The sequence below is a fragment of the Periplaneta americana genome, chromosome 1 (assembly GCF_040183065.1).
Source record: "Periplaneta americana isolate PAMFEO1 chromosome 1, P.americana_PAMFEO1_priV1, whole genome shotgun sequence".
NCBI classification, from domain to species: domain Eukaryota; kingdom Metazoa; phylum Arthropoda; class Insecta; order Blattodea; family Blattidae; genus Periplaneta; species Periplaneta americana.
Window position 1 is genome coordinate 77,282,311 of NC_091117.1, and position 15,525 is coordinate 77,297,835.

Consider the following 15,525-nt stretch of genomic DNA (forward strand, 5'->3'; position numbering starts at 1 on the left):
TCTTCAGTTCAGTAGCACTCATTGTCAGTACAAGTTCTTTGTACACAAATTCCACCTAAAATGGAATATTTACTCAAATTAAAATTATTAGTTGTTAACTTTATATAAATCCTAAAAGTTCCAAATCTCTCTTTTTTAACACCTAGAAATTCGTTCCCTAATTATAAGGTAACAATATCATTTATCTTCTATATGCAGTGGACGTAATAAGAAGACGTATATTCAATGCCATAATGCCTAAAAAATGTAGACAAGAATAGGACCTTCTCAAAATTATGTTTATTGTTTATAATTTATGTACTGCATAATCACTCATTCTGTTCCAAATGAAATGCGTATGGATGCTGCATATGTCATCTTCTGCAACACCATTTACAACCAGCAATGCACTGGAAGCACCAAAATCTCTTGCATACTCATCCCATTGTGCATTGCGATGGTGCTCGTTACGTGGGTAATTTATTTAGCAGGTGGAACTGGAAAGTTCTAGAGCAGCCTCTGTTTCTCCGGATATGAATTTATGCAACTACGACCTTTTCCCTAAGATGAAATAATCACTGAGTGGGGTAGGCTTCAGAAATAGACAGTCCATTACAACAGCTGTAGAGTAGTGAATTAGAAGCTTATAGAGCAAAGTGAAGCTGTGGATTGCATTGGTCATCTTCCATTGGTGTGGCAATGGGTGTTACTGGAGAAGGTAACTTCAAGAACTGTAATTATATCAATTGTGAATAAATAAGTTTTTGATCTTAATTAAAGTGTTGCCACTAATTTTCGAATGACCCATGCAGCATTGGCTATGCAGTACATATTCGAACAGCACATTCAAACAAATGACTTGAACAGAGATTTAGCTGCAATGAAGAGAAAAAACTGTTTATGTCAAATGTCTATGAAAACATACCTGTAAAGAAAGTAATTTTAAATACATATCCTGATCTTTATGTGTAGTAATTTTTTACTATAATTGCTTTTACAAAGCTCGATGATTTATGTTTTTATTGTGCAATACACACAGACACACATATATGCATACTTTCAATAAAGGATGTACACACTATTTTGGTGTATGAGGCAAATTGTTTGGATTTTTGATTACATAGACTAATCTAGATTCTAATTAGTTCGGATAATTAGGGTCAATTTCACCAACATGTTACTCAACCATAATTAATTGTTATTTAACTTAAATGCAGAAGTTAAATCATATTTAATTCGTTTGCATTTTACAAAAATAATGCACATTTAAAATAAATGTCCATTTAATTTCCAATTAAGTCATCACGGCCTTCGGAATCATAGTAAAATAGTAATTACGAAGGCCATGTGCCTTGTTGATGTAAGTAGTGACCTTTATAGTGAGTATATATTGAGACTATGAAATGTCATCATAAACAGAGGTAACCTCAAAACATATTAAAATCATCGAAAACTAAAAAGTCGGATGGGCAGAATTTAGTAGAAAAGACAAAAGGTTGGAAATAAGTAGAAACAGATTTCAATGAAAAAAAAAACTTCATCCTAGTATCTTCAGCAATACTGAAGACAAAACGGGATAATTAGAAAGTAGATACAAGGAAATATCATGCAACAAGCAAAAAGTTTCTATATTTTAGGCAACTGAAGATTGATTAAACGTTTCGTCAATAAATGCATCATTTAAATAATATCATGAAGTATATAACTACCAGTTGGAAATTCTAAATCACCTTCTGTACTATTCAAAATATACAATGCTGATGTTCTGCTTAGTCTAAACCGCATTTGCAAATGATTTTCAACCACTGTATAAAAATAATCTTCTCTTTTGAAATTATCACCACCCATGTTGGTAAGAAATCATTTTCAAGTATCAATTCCATCATTCTCCTCGCCATGATGAAAATTATTGTCGATAATGCAGGATTAATTATTTACATGATCAAATATTGACCAATTAACTTAAATGTAGTTTAATGAAAGCTTAAAGCCCAATTTGTGTTGGTGGAATGCATTATCCCTGTAAGTGTCAATTAAGAAGACTAAGTAACAATTAAAATTAAATATGGTTGTTGAATCGGCCCATAGTGTTCTATTAAGTACAATTAAGTTTCTCAAATACGATGAACAAGTTTAGTGCAACAATTGAATAATTAGAATATTACACTATAATACACAAAATCAGAAAATATTTATGCTTTATACTGAACACTGAAGTACATTTAGACATGACGGAAAAAAAGCTTTATAAAAGTATATATACTTTACAATATGTTAACCACATGTAATTGGGAAGGAAAGGGTAGAGTAATTCAAAATTATATAAAAATACACTTTTAATACAAAAAAGAGCACCTTCTGCGGACCTCTGGAAAAAGAACTAAGGAAGAAGAAACTAGTGGTGTTTTGTGTAGTGTGACATTGTATGGGGCAGAAACATGGATATTATGACGAAGTGAAGAGAAGCGAGTATACTAGTTTCCAAGTTTTAAAGCAACAAAACAGGAAGTAGTTCTATCGGAGAGGTATGAGTGCGGGCTAGAGGGTAGCTTGTATAGCATTGTCACATTGGGTTAGAAGATAACTTTTCATGGAAATTTATATTGCAAAAATTAGTCTGCTAATGACACATTGGCAATACAATGCCAAAAAAGCACAATATGATGTTCTCTTGTTTTACAGGACAATATTGCCAAACTTACGGTACCAGGTTATATGTGTTATATGTAGGTGCTTTTGTGTGCTATATCACTGTCGCTGTTATTGTGACTGTAAACTGTAAATCACAAGCACTTCAAATACTCCATTATATGCATACTTCAAATATTCTAGTGAACATTGCAAAGTGTTTAACTAAATCTGAACTCACGCTATGACAATATGGCAACCAAGCCTATACTGACAGCAACATGTTATTTCCTGTTTAGTCACCTCATAAGGTGGAAACTAGTATAGAAGCATTTGAAATGTGGATATGGAGAAGAATGGAATGTGTGAAATGGAAAGACAGAGTAAAAAATGAAGTTGTGTTGGAAAGAGTGGGTGAAGAAAGAATTATGCTGAAACTGATTAGGAAGGGAAAAAGGAATTGGTTGGGTCACTGACTGAGAAGAAACTGCCTACTGAAGGATGCACTGGAAGGAATGGTAAACAGGAGAAAAGTTTGGGGCAGAAGAACATATCAGATAATAAAAAAACATTAAGATATATGGATCATATGTGGCGACTAAGAGGAAGGCAGAAAATAGGAAAGATTGGAGAATGCTGGATTTGCAGTGAAAGACTTGCCATTTGGCAGAACACTATGTATGTGTGTATAAAAATACATTTTTTTTACTGCCAGAAATGAAGTGACCAAACTGTTGCATTTCTATTTTCTTCCCTAATTCCACACACTTACCTCTTCCATTTTTCAGATCAACATATGAAACAAATCAGACATGATTTCTCATGCATTCCATAACTTCTTAGATTTACATAAAACGGCACAAATGACACAAGGGCATCAAATTTAACCTTTTCACATTATACTCTTGTGAACTCGTATAATCTTTTCAACATTTTCAAATTTCAACTATTATGTAACTGTGCATGAAAGAACACGATTTTACAAACACTCACACCATCACACAAACACTAAACTTAGGCTACTCACTAAGTACCTTTCCTCCCCTGCATTGTAAGAACATGGTTCGAAATTAGTGACACATCTTGCACATAACATTATGGGTCAATGCTGAAAATCACAGAGTCTAACATGATCATACTTTTTTTTGTGGTATGCAAAATAGGGTGGATCGAAAATGGACTGTGTTCGAAAATGGACTAAACATTCTTGCTTTAATGTGTAGTATAAATTTAACAAAGAGAAGGAACATAAAATATTAAATTATAAACCCTAAGAAAGAGGGAAACTGAGAAGTTGGTCTGCTTTCAGCATCAGGTGAAAAGGGCAATGGCAATTGAAATAGAGAGAGAAAGAATCCTTCTTAATATGGTTGTGCAACCTTGAAAATTCCTGATCTACATTCATTAGCAATGGGAAAATTCCAACCTTAATCTCTCCTGCATAAGTCACCACTGTTTCCTTTTCCAGAAAATCATTATCTTCTTCCAAAGCAAGGTTCAACTGATTTATATCTCCAAACTCGCTCGAGCAATTTTTTTTTTTGCATTAGAATTTTCACAGATTCCAAATCCTATACTGATTTTTATCATGATATATAGACATACTTTGTACAGCTGTTTAATGTTTTGAAATGTTATTGTTCAATATTATTTCCTTAACATGATTTAAGACTTAAGTCCAATCTCGGAGAATAGCTCTCTGTAACATATTCTACAGAAAGGTTTATCTCATTTCCTTATAAGCTTCTACAAAGCTCCAAAATACTAGGATGTTTCTAAGTCTGTAGTATGATGTAAAAAAATAAATAAGTACCGTAGCACATCATTTTCTGAAGTTTGCAAACAGAACCTACTTACATAAAACATAATAAAATACAATTCGAACTATATACACACCTACGAAACTGACTTCCAAAACTACATGAGAGGAGAATATAGAAAATATTAGATATATTTAAAAGCAGTATATTACTGTATTACATATGCATATACCTCATCTTCATCATCCAAACCAGGACCAACACTTGAAGATACAATAGGACTGTCTTGGAGTTTCTCCCACATCCTATGAGCTGCCTGCCTTTTTGCTAACTTCTTCGATTTCCCTGTACCTAATAACAGAAAGCAAATATATGGTGAAGTCTTAGTACACGACATAACCCTTCATACACATCATGCATAACGTGGCCTGCCAAGTGGTATGCAACTTGCAAATGGGTCACAGCCTTCCATCTATGTGCAGTATGCAGAACCTGAATCACTCAAGTGAAGTGGGTAGGCATTAGACACACACACACATAATATAGAGAAGTAAGACACAATTTAAAAGTATACCTAGTTGCCTTATTGATATCACTTGTGAGGTTCAAATATGTCTTCGAACAATTGATTAAACAACAACAGTAGACTGAGTTCTTTTAGGAATTAATGTCCTTAGTCATTCAATGGTTTCCCAAGCATGGAATGTAAGTGCACTTGAGGTAAATGGATTTTCAGATGAAAAAAATTCATGAGGGAAGTAAAGCTTTGGATCCTAGATCAAATTAATTTAATAGAATTTAAAGGAACCTTCGACATTCGACCTATTAACGTTATAACATAATATCCAAACTAACCACTGTATCTGACATATACAGGGTATTAAAAATAACGTTTACAACGTTTCAGGGATGATAGAGGATGTAAAAACAAACATCTGTTTTAAGTGACAAAACTTTAGCAGATGCGCTGTTTTGCCGCTAAGTGGCCTGAAGGATAGATGACTTGACTTCCATCACAACACACTCTGGTTAGTTCTGTTTGTGCACGACCATCTTGTAGGGCCTTATCTGTTGCCTAACAGTCTCCATGGTGGTAGTTATTTTGTTCTTCTACGCGACGTCCTACCAGAACTTTTAGAAAATATTCCATTGAACATCAGAGAACGAATATGGTTTCAGCATGACGGTGCACTTTGATTGTAGTGTCAGAAGCCACCTAAATGCTACATTCCCCAATCGTTGGATTGGCAGGGGTGGGCCAGTACTGTGACCATCTCGATCACCAGACCTAATATCACTGGATTTCTTTTTGTGGGGAGACGTGAAACGTCTTGTGTATAAGACACCAATCGATACAGCAGAAGACTTAGTTACTCGCTTTGTTGGAGCTGCACATGTTATTCGAGACAATGTTGGCCTTTTTCATCATCGCAGACACTCCATAGTACGAAGGTATCAGTTGTGCAATGTCTTCAATGGACGGCAGTTTGAACACCACCTCTAAAACAATAATTGGTCTCATTCCTTATGGATTATACTAATATTTATGTACACAATAAATGGCGCATCTGCCAAAGTTTTGTTACTTAAAAAAGATGTTTGTTTTTACCTCCTCTATTATCCCTGAAACGTTGTAAACGTTATTTTTTAACACCCTGTACACTTCTACTGTCAGTTCAATGGCTCTCTGGTGGTATTTGAAAGTAGAAATGTTAGAATTCCCTAAAGTCAAATGTCATAAAATCGTAACACAGTATACTCAGTTAATAATTGCGTATGTATACTGTAAAGTAAGACCTCAGTTTCAAGAACTTTTACTGTATGTATGTTCCAGTATTTCGTAACTCATGGATTACTGAATACATTACAAGTTATCTATTAACTAAATCAGATCATATATCTTACAATATTTAATTCTTTGCCTTAGGAAGACACCCTTCTCAATTGGGCATGATATGATCAATAGGTTTCACTAGAGTTCAGAGACACAATGAATACAAATTAGTTTCTCTTCTTCTTTTAAGATGTTACAACTTCATATACTGAAAGTTTTGGCCATATCAACAATTTTCTTCCACTCTTTCCTAACTTGCATGCATTTTATCCAATTTTTTATTTTCATGGTTTTCACATCTTTTATTCGTAATCCTCCCATACTGCATTTCTGGTCTGTCCTGTGTTCTTATTCAAAATGGTTATTTACAATTTCTTTAGTTAACCTTTCATTTGTCATTCTATGTACATATCCAAATCATCTGAATCTTTGAGACTTAATAAAATTTATATTTCAATTCTGAATTAATTTTATCATAATTCACCATTCTGCGGACCTCTGGAAAAAGAATTAAGGAAGAGGCTAGGAAAGTACTTTGTGTAAAATGTGACATCGTATCAGGAAGAAATATGGACTTTACGACGAAGTGAAGAGAAACGACTTGAAGCAATTGAAATATGGATATGGAGAAGAATGGAGCATGAGAAATGGACAGACAGAATAAGAAATGAAGTTATACTGGAAAGAATTGAGAAAGAAAATGCTGAAACTGATCAGAAAAATAAAAAGGAATTGGCTGGGTCAATGGCTGAGAACAAACTGCCTACTGAAGGATGCACTGGAAGGACTGGTGAAAGGGAGAAAAGTTCGAGGCAGAAGAAGATATCAGATGATAGATTACATTAAGATATATGGATCCTATACAGAGATTAAGAGAAAGGCAGAATATAAGAAATATTAGAGAATACCGAATTTGGAGTGAAAGACTTGCCCTTGGGCAGAAAACTATAAATGAATGAATGAATAATTCATCATACAAATTACGATATAGTGAACTCTGAAGCTCTCTCTCTCTCTCTCTCTCTCTCTAAAATTACAGAATCAATAGCGCCCTTATAACTAGATTCATGCATATAAAACAATCGTAAGTCAAACATTCAGAGATCATACAATATCATGACTCCAACAACATGCTTGTTTCTTGAAACCTATACATGCCATTGTTAACCATTTACACAATTCACAAAGATCTGTAGAATTGTGATTTCTACAATACCTACTGAACTACTGCTTAATAATTTTCACATAATTCCTACATTTTAGATGTCAGCAGGTGCCATAGAACTGTGGGTAGAAAATTTAAAATTAATTAAACATTTTTTATAGCATTAAGGTTCTCTTCTATGCCATATTCTTAGTATGAAAAATAAAGCTAGGATTAAAGTCTTACAGTCTCAGTAATTCAAAACATAGACCTGAAACAGCAACAGAATCTGTAGCATAGGGAATTATAATCCTTCCTTATACCTTTTTTCTAAGAAAGAGTTTTAAAGAGAATAATGATGCAATGTAATTTCGTCAATCCACAGTAACAACCTACCTGTTTCACGATGTTTGAATACAACGCAGGCAATAGTGAATAGACGTTCATGTGGAAGACCTTCCTCATTCACCATCTCATAGCTAGGTGGTGGCCAACGGCGAGACATGCACATTTCTTGCAGTGTTCCAATTGGATTGCCTGGAATCTTGTCATCATAGGGTGATATTATTTCAGCCTTCCTATCGAAATGAAAGAAACATCATAATTTTTAAACACAGCAATCATTTTGCATTATGAATGTTGATAACCTGTTTGTTTCAACTTATGCAACATATGGAACATAATACTTCTTACATCAACAGCAAATGTAATCATTTCACGTCACAATTTTATTTATTGTATGTTCAATTTTAACATTTATGATAAAATGCAATAATACGGGTGATTACTTGATATATGTAAATGTAATTTCAATAGCAATTTTTAAACACAGCAATTATTTTACATTAAGTATGTCCACAACTTGATTGTTTTAACTTACGCAGTTCATGGAACATATTTCCACATGAAGAATCAATAACATATGTAATTATTTTGTCATAATTTGGTGTTCAATAACACTTATAACAAAATGTAAAAAAAATTGATTATGTAAACAGCTGAGTCAGGACGCATTTGATTAGAATGTAGCTTTCATTAAGTCAAGTGGTAACCAAGTTCTGTTTGCCCGAATATTACTTCATTCAATGCACATTTGTATTTAGTATTTAGCGTGTATAATATGATACTTGTGATGATTTGATGATGGCAAACAATTGCCGAAAACGTTAATCCCATCAATAAATGTGGTTTAGTTATTAATACAAGACTACACATTACATGATAAGCAAACAGACGGACCCATTAAACCTATATTCGCTTTATTCAATTGCTTATCGGTCTACACTGTCTCTTCAAAATGAAAAAATAACATATGTAATATTTCGCTACACAAACTGCAATCCTTTCAAGAAAAAAGAATACTTTCAAAACTTTTCATAATCATACAATGTTACAAAGTCCCAATTATCGTCCCTTACAAGGTCAGACATCAAACATTTCTAGAAGATCCATTTTGATAAAATTAAATTTGCACACTTCAAAAGGAAAAATCTGCAGAGATTAACAGAATTAACAAGCAACATGCTTCATTGTATAAATATATTATGATGGTACAGAGCATTTGCCAGGGAACAGGTTTCGCTCAGGTACTTGCCATCGGCCTTTTATAGTTATACATTGAATGTGACAGTCGAGAAAATAGTGTGCACATTTCCACTGGCTTGAGAGTGGGAAGGTTTTATGTTGCACTGATTGGACAGATAACACAGGCTCAAGGGACATCAAGATTAGATCATTAGTATACAGCTGACTTCCATTCAGTGCAGTTCAGTTTAGTTTGTGGTAAGGTAGTACACGTTAGAAGAGTAATCTTCATTTATACAATTACGAAAAAATCCCACAAAAAGTATCATGCTATATTTCTATGTAGCCTCTACTGGAAAGCAAGAAGGAAGATGACGTTAAGTCAAGATCCAGCCATTGGAAACTAACTAACGGTGCATCTACATGGTTCAAGTTTTCTTTCAACTTTACACATTCAAGAAGAAGCGTGTGCGTGCACGCACGCACACAAGCGCAAACACATACATACCCACACACACAGTGAAGATGATGTTAAACCCGGCGCACCATGTAGACACAAAATCTTCATGCATCTTAACTGAATGCGAGTTTTAAATTTGATTCTTTCAATATTCTTCCCAGGCTGCATACGTACGCGCATGGAAAACTGAACTGTGTAGATACAGCTTAACTAAGTATAGCTTTTTGTAAATACACTAGCGTTCAATAATCATCTGATTCAACAATATAGAATTTTGTGAAAGAAACTAGCTCATTTTAAATGCAAAAAGAAGGTGCATGAATCATATTCTAACTGAAGAAGAACTTGTTGAGATAGACTATAGGCTATAACAGTCTCCTACAAACCTGTTGAGAAAGGTAACTCAACAAACAGCTGTATCCTAGACATCAGCTTGGAAAGCAATAAAATTGTTAAAACTGAAGACGTATAAAACAATTGTTCGTAAAGTGAATGAAATGGACTATGTGCCTATGGTTCAATTCTATCAACAGATATGAAATATGCATGTTATACTATATTTTTCAAAAGATGTGAAATGTGCATTAGAGAGGATGGTCCTATTATGAAAGTTAAAAATACAAGTGAATATAAATCAGTAGCTGAGTTGCATATTACTTTATAGCTTAAAAGGTATTTCAAGTTCCATCATCAGACACGAGGTATGAAGGAGTGAAAAATGCAGTGAGCATCATAATCTAACCTACTTGCAGTACCTACGTTCCTGTTAGTGCAGAAAGTTCAACTCTCTAAGTTATGTCATCAATAAGCTTGTAGATGTAACTCAGATTTTCACGAGATATGTGAGAGTATCACAACAAAAAAAAATGTGGACTTCCTAAATTTACAAGAAAGTGATAATGAATAATTTGACAAAGCTTTGCTTAATATGTTTATTTTACTTGCTGAACAATTGTATAGAGAAAATGTGGGTAATATAATGACATCATTTATTCAAGTTCAATAAAGACAAAAAAAATATGTGGTTTACATTTTGTTTTAGAATTATCTTTTCAAAAATTAATATATACTGTATTACTGTTTCAGTTATAGATCACACTGAATATAAAAAAAACGTAATGCTGTATACAATTAATTACGAGGGCTATTCATAAAGTAACTTCCGTTTATTTTTTACAAACCTGTGAATGACATTACAGAATTGGGTTACAATACGTTTGAAAGTATACACTCTAGTTTATTTTTCCACATAGTTTCCAGTCACATTGAGACACTTGTCGTAGCGTCTGACGAGCTTTGAAATTCTGCAATTGTAGAACTTGGCCACCTGCAACTGAAGCCAACCTACGACGCTGGTTTTCAACTCTTCGTCATCGTCAAAGCACTTCAAGCCAAGCCACGTCTTCATGTGCATGAAGAGATTGTAATTGCTAGGCACCAAATCTGGGCTATACGCAGAGTGATCCAATACTTCCCAGTTGAACTCTTGCAGTTTGGTCACAGTATGACACGCTGTATGCGGCCAGGTGTTGTCATGCAGGAAAATCACCCCAGAGCTCAACATGCCATGGCGTTTGTTTGTTTTGAATGGCCCTTTTCAAGTTTGTTAGTGTGTTCAGTAACACTCAGCATTAATTGTGGCATTCCTCTCAAAGAACTCCACTAGCAAAATTCCTTTTCTGTCCCAGAAGACAGCTGCCATGAATTTCCTCATGGAAAGTGTTTGATGACACTTTGTGGGTTTTTTCGGGGAGTGAATATGGCCCCACTGCATTGATTGAAACTTTGTTTCTGCATTCACATACCGCACCCAAGACTCATCTCCTGTCACAATCTGATCGAGAAAAGCATCACCTTCTCCTTCATAACGCTCAAGAAAGGACAGTGCTGCTCCCATCCACTAAGCCTTTTGTTCCTCAGAAAGGAGTTTTGGCATCCATTTGGCAGAAAGTTTCCGGTAGCCCAAATCTTAGGTAATCACTTTGTATAGAAGAGTACAACTAATCTGTGGAAAATCCTCACTAAGCTCCAACATGGTGAACCTGCAGTTTGTTCTAACCCTTTCGTCAACCAAACAAATCAGATCTGCATTCATGATACTCGATTGACCACTTCTCTCTTCATCATGGACATTGGCTCGCCCATTTCTGAACATACGGCACCATTGTCTTACACCACCTTCACCTATTACGTATGGCCCATAAACTTTACAAAGTTTGGCGATGGATTTCACTAGCTTTACAGTTTTTGGCCACAAGAAATCTTATTACAGAACGTATCTCACACCTGGCGGGACCTGCGATTGCAGCACATATTTTGACAGCACGTGGCTCAGAGAGGAACAAAGACACGACCTTGACTCTACCACGCGACGAGTATTGCTTCACGGTACACTCCACCGCAAGAGAAGCGCCACTGTCTGTCATTACGCACGCTATATGAAAACGGAAGTTACTTTATGAATAGCCCTCGTAATTTTGGGTATGTGTAGAATAGGTATAATGCGACTTGAGTTGTTGCACCAATGGATGAACAGAGAGGAGTGACGTTTGGTTTCCAGAAGACGGCAACAGCTGTTATGACACCGGAATGATTGATTGACAAAGAATTAGGTTAGATTGGCATGGTTTAGTCCCTAGTTCAGTGACAAGGTTAGAAGTTTTGTGTAGACAATAGTTATGCCTTGTGCAAGTGATTACGTTAGCTTACTTGGCATACACCCTAGTTCAGTAACAAGGTTAAGGTTTTTGTACAAACTGTCCAAGAAGTCCCTGTACCCCTTTATTATATTTTGTTCTTGTGTTGTTTCAGTTGTGATACTGATATCCTGCTTTGAAGGCACTGAGAGAACAGTCAGCAGTTCAGTTGTGATCCCATGGCTGATGTGAACAGACACTTTTACACTACTGAGGAATGATTAGTAGCATGAGTGGGTGCATGAATGATCATACTCAGGGCAAACAATGACACAGAATATGTTAAGTGATCACTTTGGCAAGGACGCACCTTAAAGGAACCCTGCTTGATTTGGAGAAACATGCATTTTCTACAGGCAGCGTTAAAGACAGATCATGTACTGGATGTAAGAAGACGCAACAGGAAACATGTGCCACGGTCGCTCAGTCTCCAACTAAATAAATTTGCGAAAAAACCGCTGAACTTCATGTATCGCATTCAACAATGCATGATCACATGAAAAAAGATTTGGGTATGAAAGCATTTAGACTTTTGCCAACAATGACATGGAGCAGCGAGTTGCAGCCTACCGTGGTATCACAATACTTGTTCAGCCGTATTTTTATTTAAGAGCTGGAAATTTTTGTCATGTCGCTATGTTCGCGCAACAATGGCTCAAGTCACACCATAAGTATCCTAGAATTTTACCTTAATTTTATTTCATCCTTCCATTTACCTAGCTTGTATCTGAAACACCTGTATCACCATAATACAAACTTACACCTCAGACACTGCATTGTTAGCTCCAACACCACCCGAGCCGTCTTCCTGGGAACCAACAATCATCTTATCAAGTACAGCCTTGGCAGCAGCATGTTTAGCTTCCTTCTTAGATCGCCCAGTTCCCATAGCTGTGAACAAAGAAATGTCTTCGTCCATTAGCACAATTTAAATTATAATTATTCCCAAGACATTTTTACACACAGTAAATCAATGTAACCATTAAGGCTTAAATATCACAACTAACAAAATATTTTCTTCTTTGCCACTACTTCAAAATAATACCTGAGCTCTTACATACAGGAAAATAGTAACCTCTATGTAAGGTTAGAGTGGCATAAATCAGGAGGGGAGGAGAAGACAATAAAAAATAACATAAACTAATAAAGAATTAACATTATTAACAGCAATAATTTAACAAGAAAAAAAATCTGTACACACTTCAATAATATGAAAGTGTATTGTTGATGATGGCTATACCTTTTGCATAATTTTAGGTTAGCATAACAACCTAACCTTAAATCAGCTTTCTTTCTTCTTTTATTTATTTTCTCATACATCATTCTTAATGATCAAGTGTAAATTTTGGTTGTCATTACTTTCTAGATTTATGGCTGATGATTCATATTTCCTAAAGAGCAAGTGGGCAGATTTAAGTCCTGAACTGCAACCAGTAACAATTATTATGGATACATATATGCTGCATATGAGAGAATTCAATGCATGCATTTTAAAAGATAGAGATATCACAGAGGTAAATACAGAAAATTCCCTAACGGTCACCAGAGTTTACAGATCATGCCTGCATACAAGGTCCAGTATCTGTGAGTTGCCTGTGCTAGTCATATGCTGACGGAACACAAGCAAGCAAGTTCCATGAGCAGAAACCATTGGATGACTGTGCATGTACAACAAAAAATGAATTTAACAAATTCAATCCTACTTTTACAAAAAGTCTGAAAATGACCTTCAACACAGTCCAGACGTAATTAGCACATCTTGAGTAAGTTTTTACCTATATTAATATTGTCTCTTAATTGTTCTATTTTAAACTGATTATTTTCATGCATTTTATCCTTCATTGTTCCCTACAGATTAAAATTACATGAATTTAAATCAGGTGAGGCCATACTCCTATGCTAATTATGTTATCACCGAACATGTCTCTTATCCACACCTGTGGAGTAACAGCTAGCACATCTGGCCGCGAAACCAGGTGGCCCGGGTTCGATTCCCGGTTGGGGCAAGTTACCTGATTGAGGTTTTTTCCGGGGTTTTCCCTCAACCCAATATGAGCAAATGCCAGGTAACTTTCGGTGCTGGACCCTGGACTCATTTCACCGGCATTATCACCTTCATCTCATTCAGACGCTAAATAACCTAAAATCTTGATAAAGCATCGTAAAATAACCTACTAAAAAAACATGTCTCTCCTTACATTCAGTAAACTTGCCTTCCTTTCGAACTTACTTATATACATTTTATGCTTCATGTAAGAGTCATAAATAAATGTATACAACTCTAAATTGTAGTGAGCCATATTATACAGTATCATATTACATAATTACAGGGACAAATGACTTCCACTATGTCTCACTGGAGTGAAATTCATGATATCATACATTCGTGACGTATAATTCACAGCTTACCATACTGGTCATAAATGAGATCTCTCCTCCCACCAACAGAAACAAACAACAAACTTACAAACAGGGGACATGGGACTCTCTACCAGAAGTTCTTGCCAACGTGATATTACTACAATTTTGAAGTTGAGGAAGATGGGAGAACACCAAGAAAAACCTCCTCCCTCAGATTCTGTCCACAAGCATCATTCCAACCAATGCTCAGATCAAACCTGAATCCACGTCATGATAAGCCTGTAATATAGCACAAAACCATCGAAGGAGTTTTGTGATTTTAAGAGCAATAAAAATCCGTAGCATGGCTTCCTTTGGAAGGCAAGTAGACTTGCAAGATCCACGTTTTATGTACTGGATGCACACCAAATGCAGCATTTTGCCTTGCAACGAAAAATTTTAAATTGTACATGCACATGTGCAAGGATAGAAAAAACATTGCCCTCTGTTCTCTATAGCCTTTGACAGTGTGTTGTGATCCATCCTGTATCCACCATTCAACCAGTCGACCCTTTTAAGGGCCAGACTGTTTTCTGGCACGACAGAAAGAATATAATAATTTAAAACAGAAACTGAACTGAGATCTAAAAAATTATGGTTTATTTAATGACGCTCGCAACTGCAGATGCTATATGAGCATTGCAGGTGTACCGGAATTTTGTCCAGCAGTTTTTTTACTTCCCAGTAAATCTACTGACATGAGTCAGTCGCATTTAAACACAAATGCTGTCGACCTGGGTCGGGATCGAACCTGCAACCTCGAGCACAGAAGGCCAGGACTATACCAATTATGCTACCCAAGCTGACTGAGATCTAGGAAGAGAATATTATAATGGAAGTACTAATTGCAAAATATGATGTGTCTTTACATCTACTGCTTTTATGTCGAAGTAAAGATTTTCACGACTTGTTTAATGCAACCATTCTCTCCATTCAGAACTGAAGAATGTAGTCCAATCTTAACAGCTTCTCTGATTATTATTCATTCCATATAATCAGATGTCTTAACCAAGACAGTAACCTCATCAAAACTGATGTATGATGTGTGGCTAAATTAGTGCTATGCTTTATAACAGATCCAACATCCCTACCTTCTGACA

The 15,525-nt window shown here is 35.5% G+C and overlaps 1 protein-coding gene across 2 annotated transcripts in view; it reads right to left on the minus strand.

Moving 5' to 3' along the window:
* The window catches only part of loqs (loquacious), a 52,759-nt gene that overhangs the window by 21,546 nt on the left and 15,688 nt on the right, over nucleotides 1-15,525 (minus strand). For both annotated transcript variants that reach the window (XM_069822414.1, XM_069822406.1), the window contains exons 3-5: nucleotides 12,787-12,916; nucleotides 7,742-7,923; nucleotides 4,600-4,718 (exon numbers count right to left, since the gene is read on the minus strand). In XM_069822414.1, coding sequence (XP_069678515.1) covers nucleotides 4,600-4,718; nucleotides 7,742-7,923; nucleotides 12,787-12,916 — 431 coding nt within the window. The remainder of the gene's footprint in view (nucleotides 1-4,599; nucleotides 4,719-7,741; nucleotides 7,924-12,786; nucleotides 12,917-15,525) is intronic.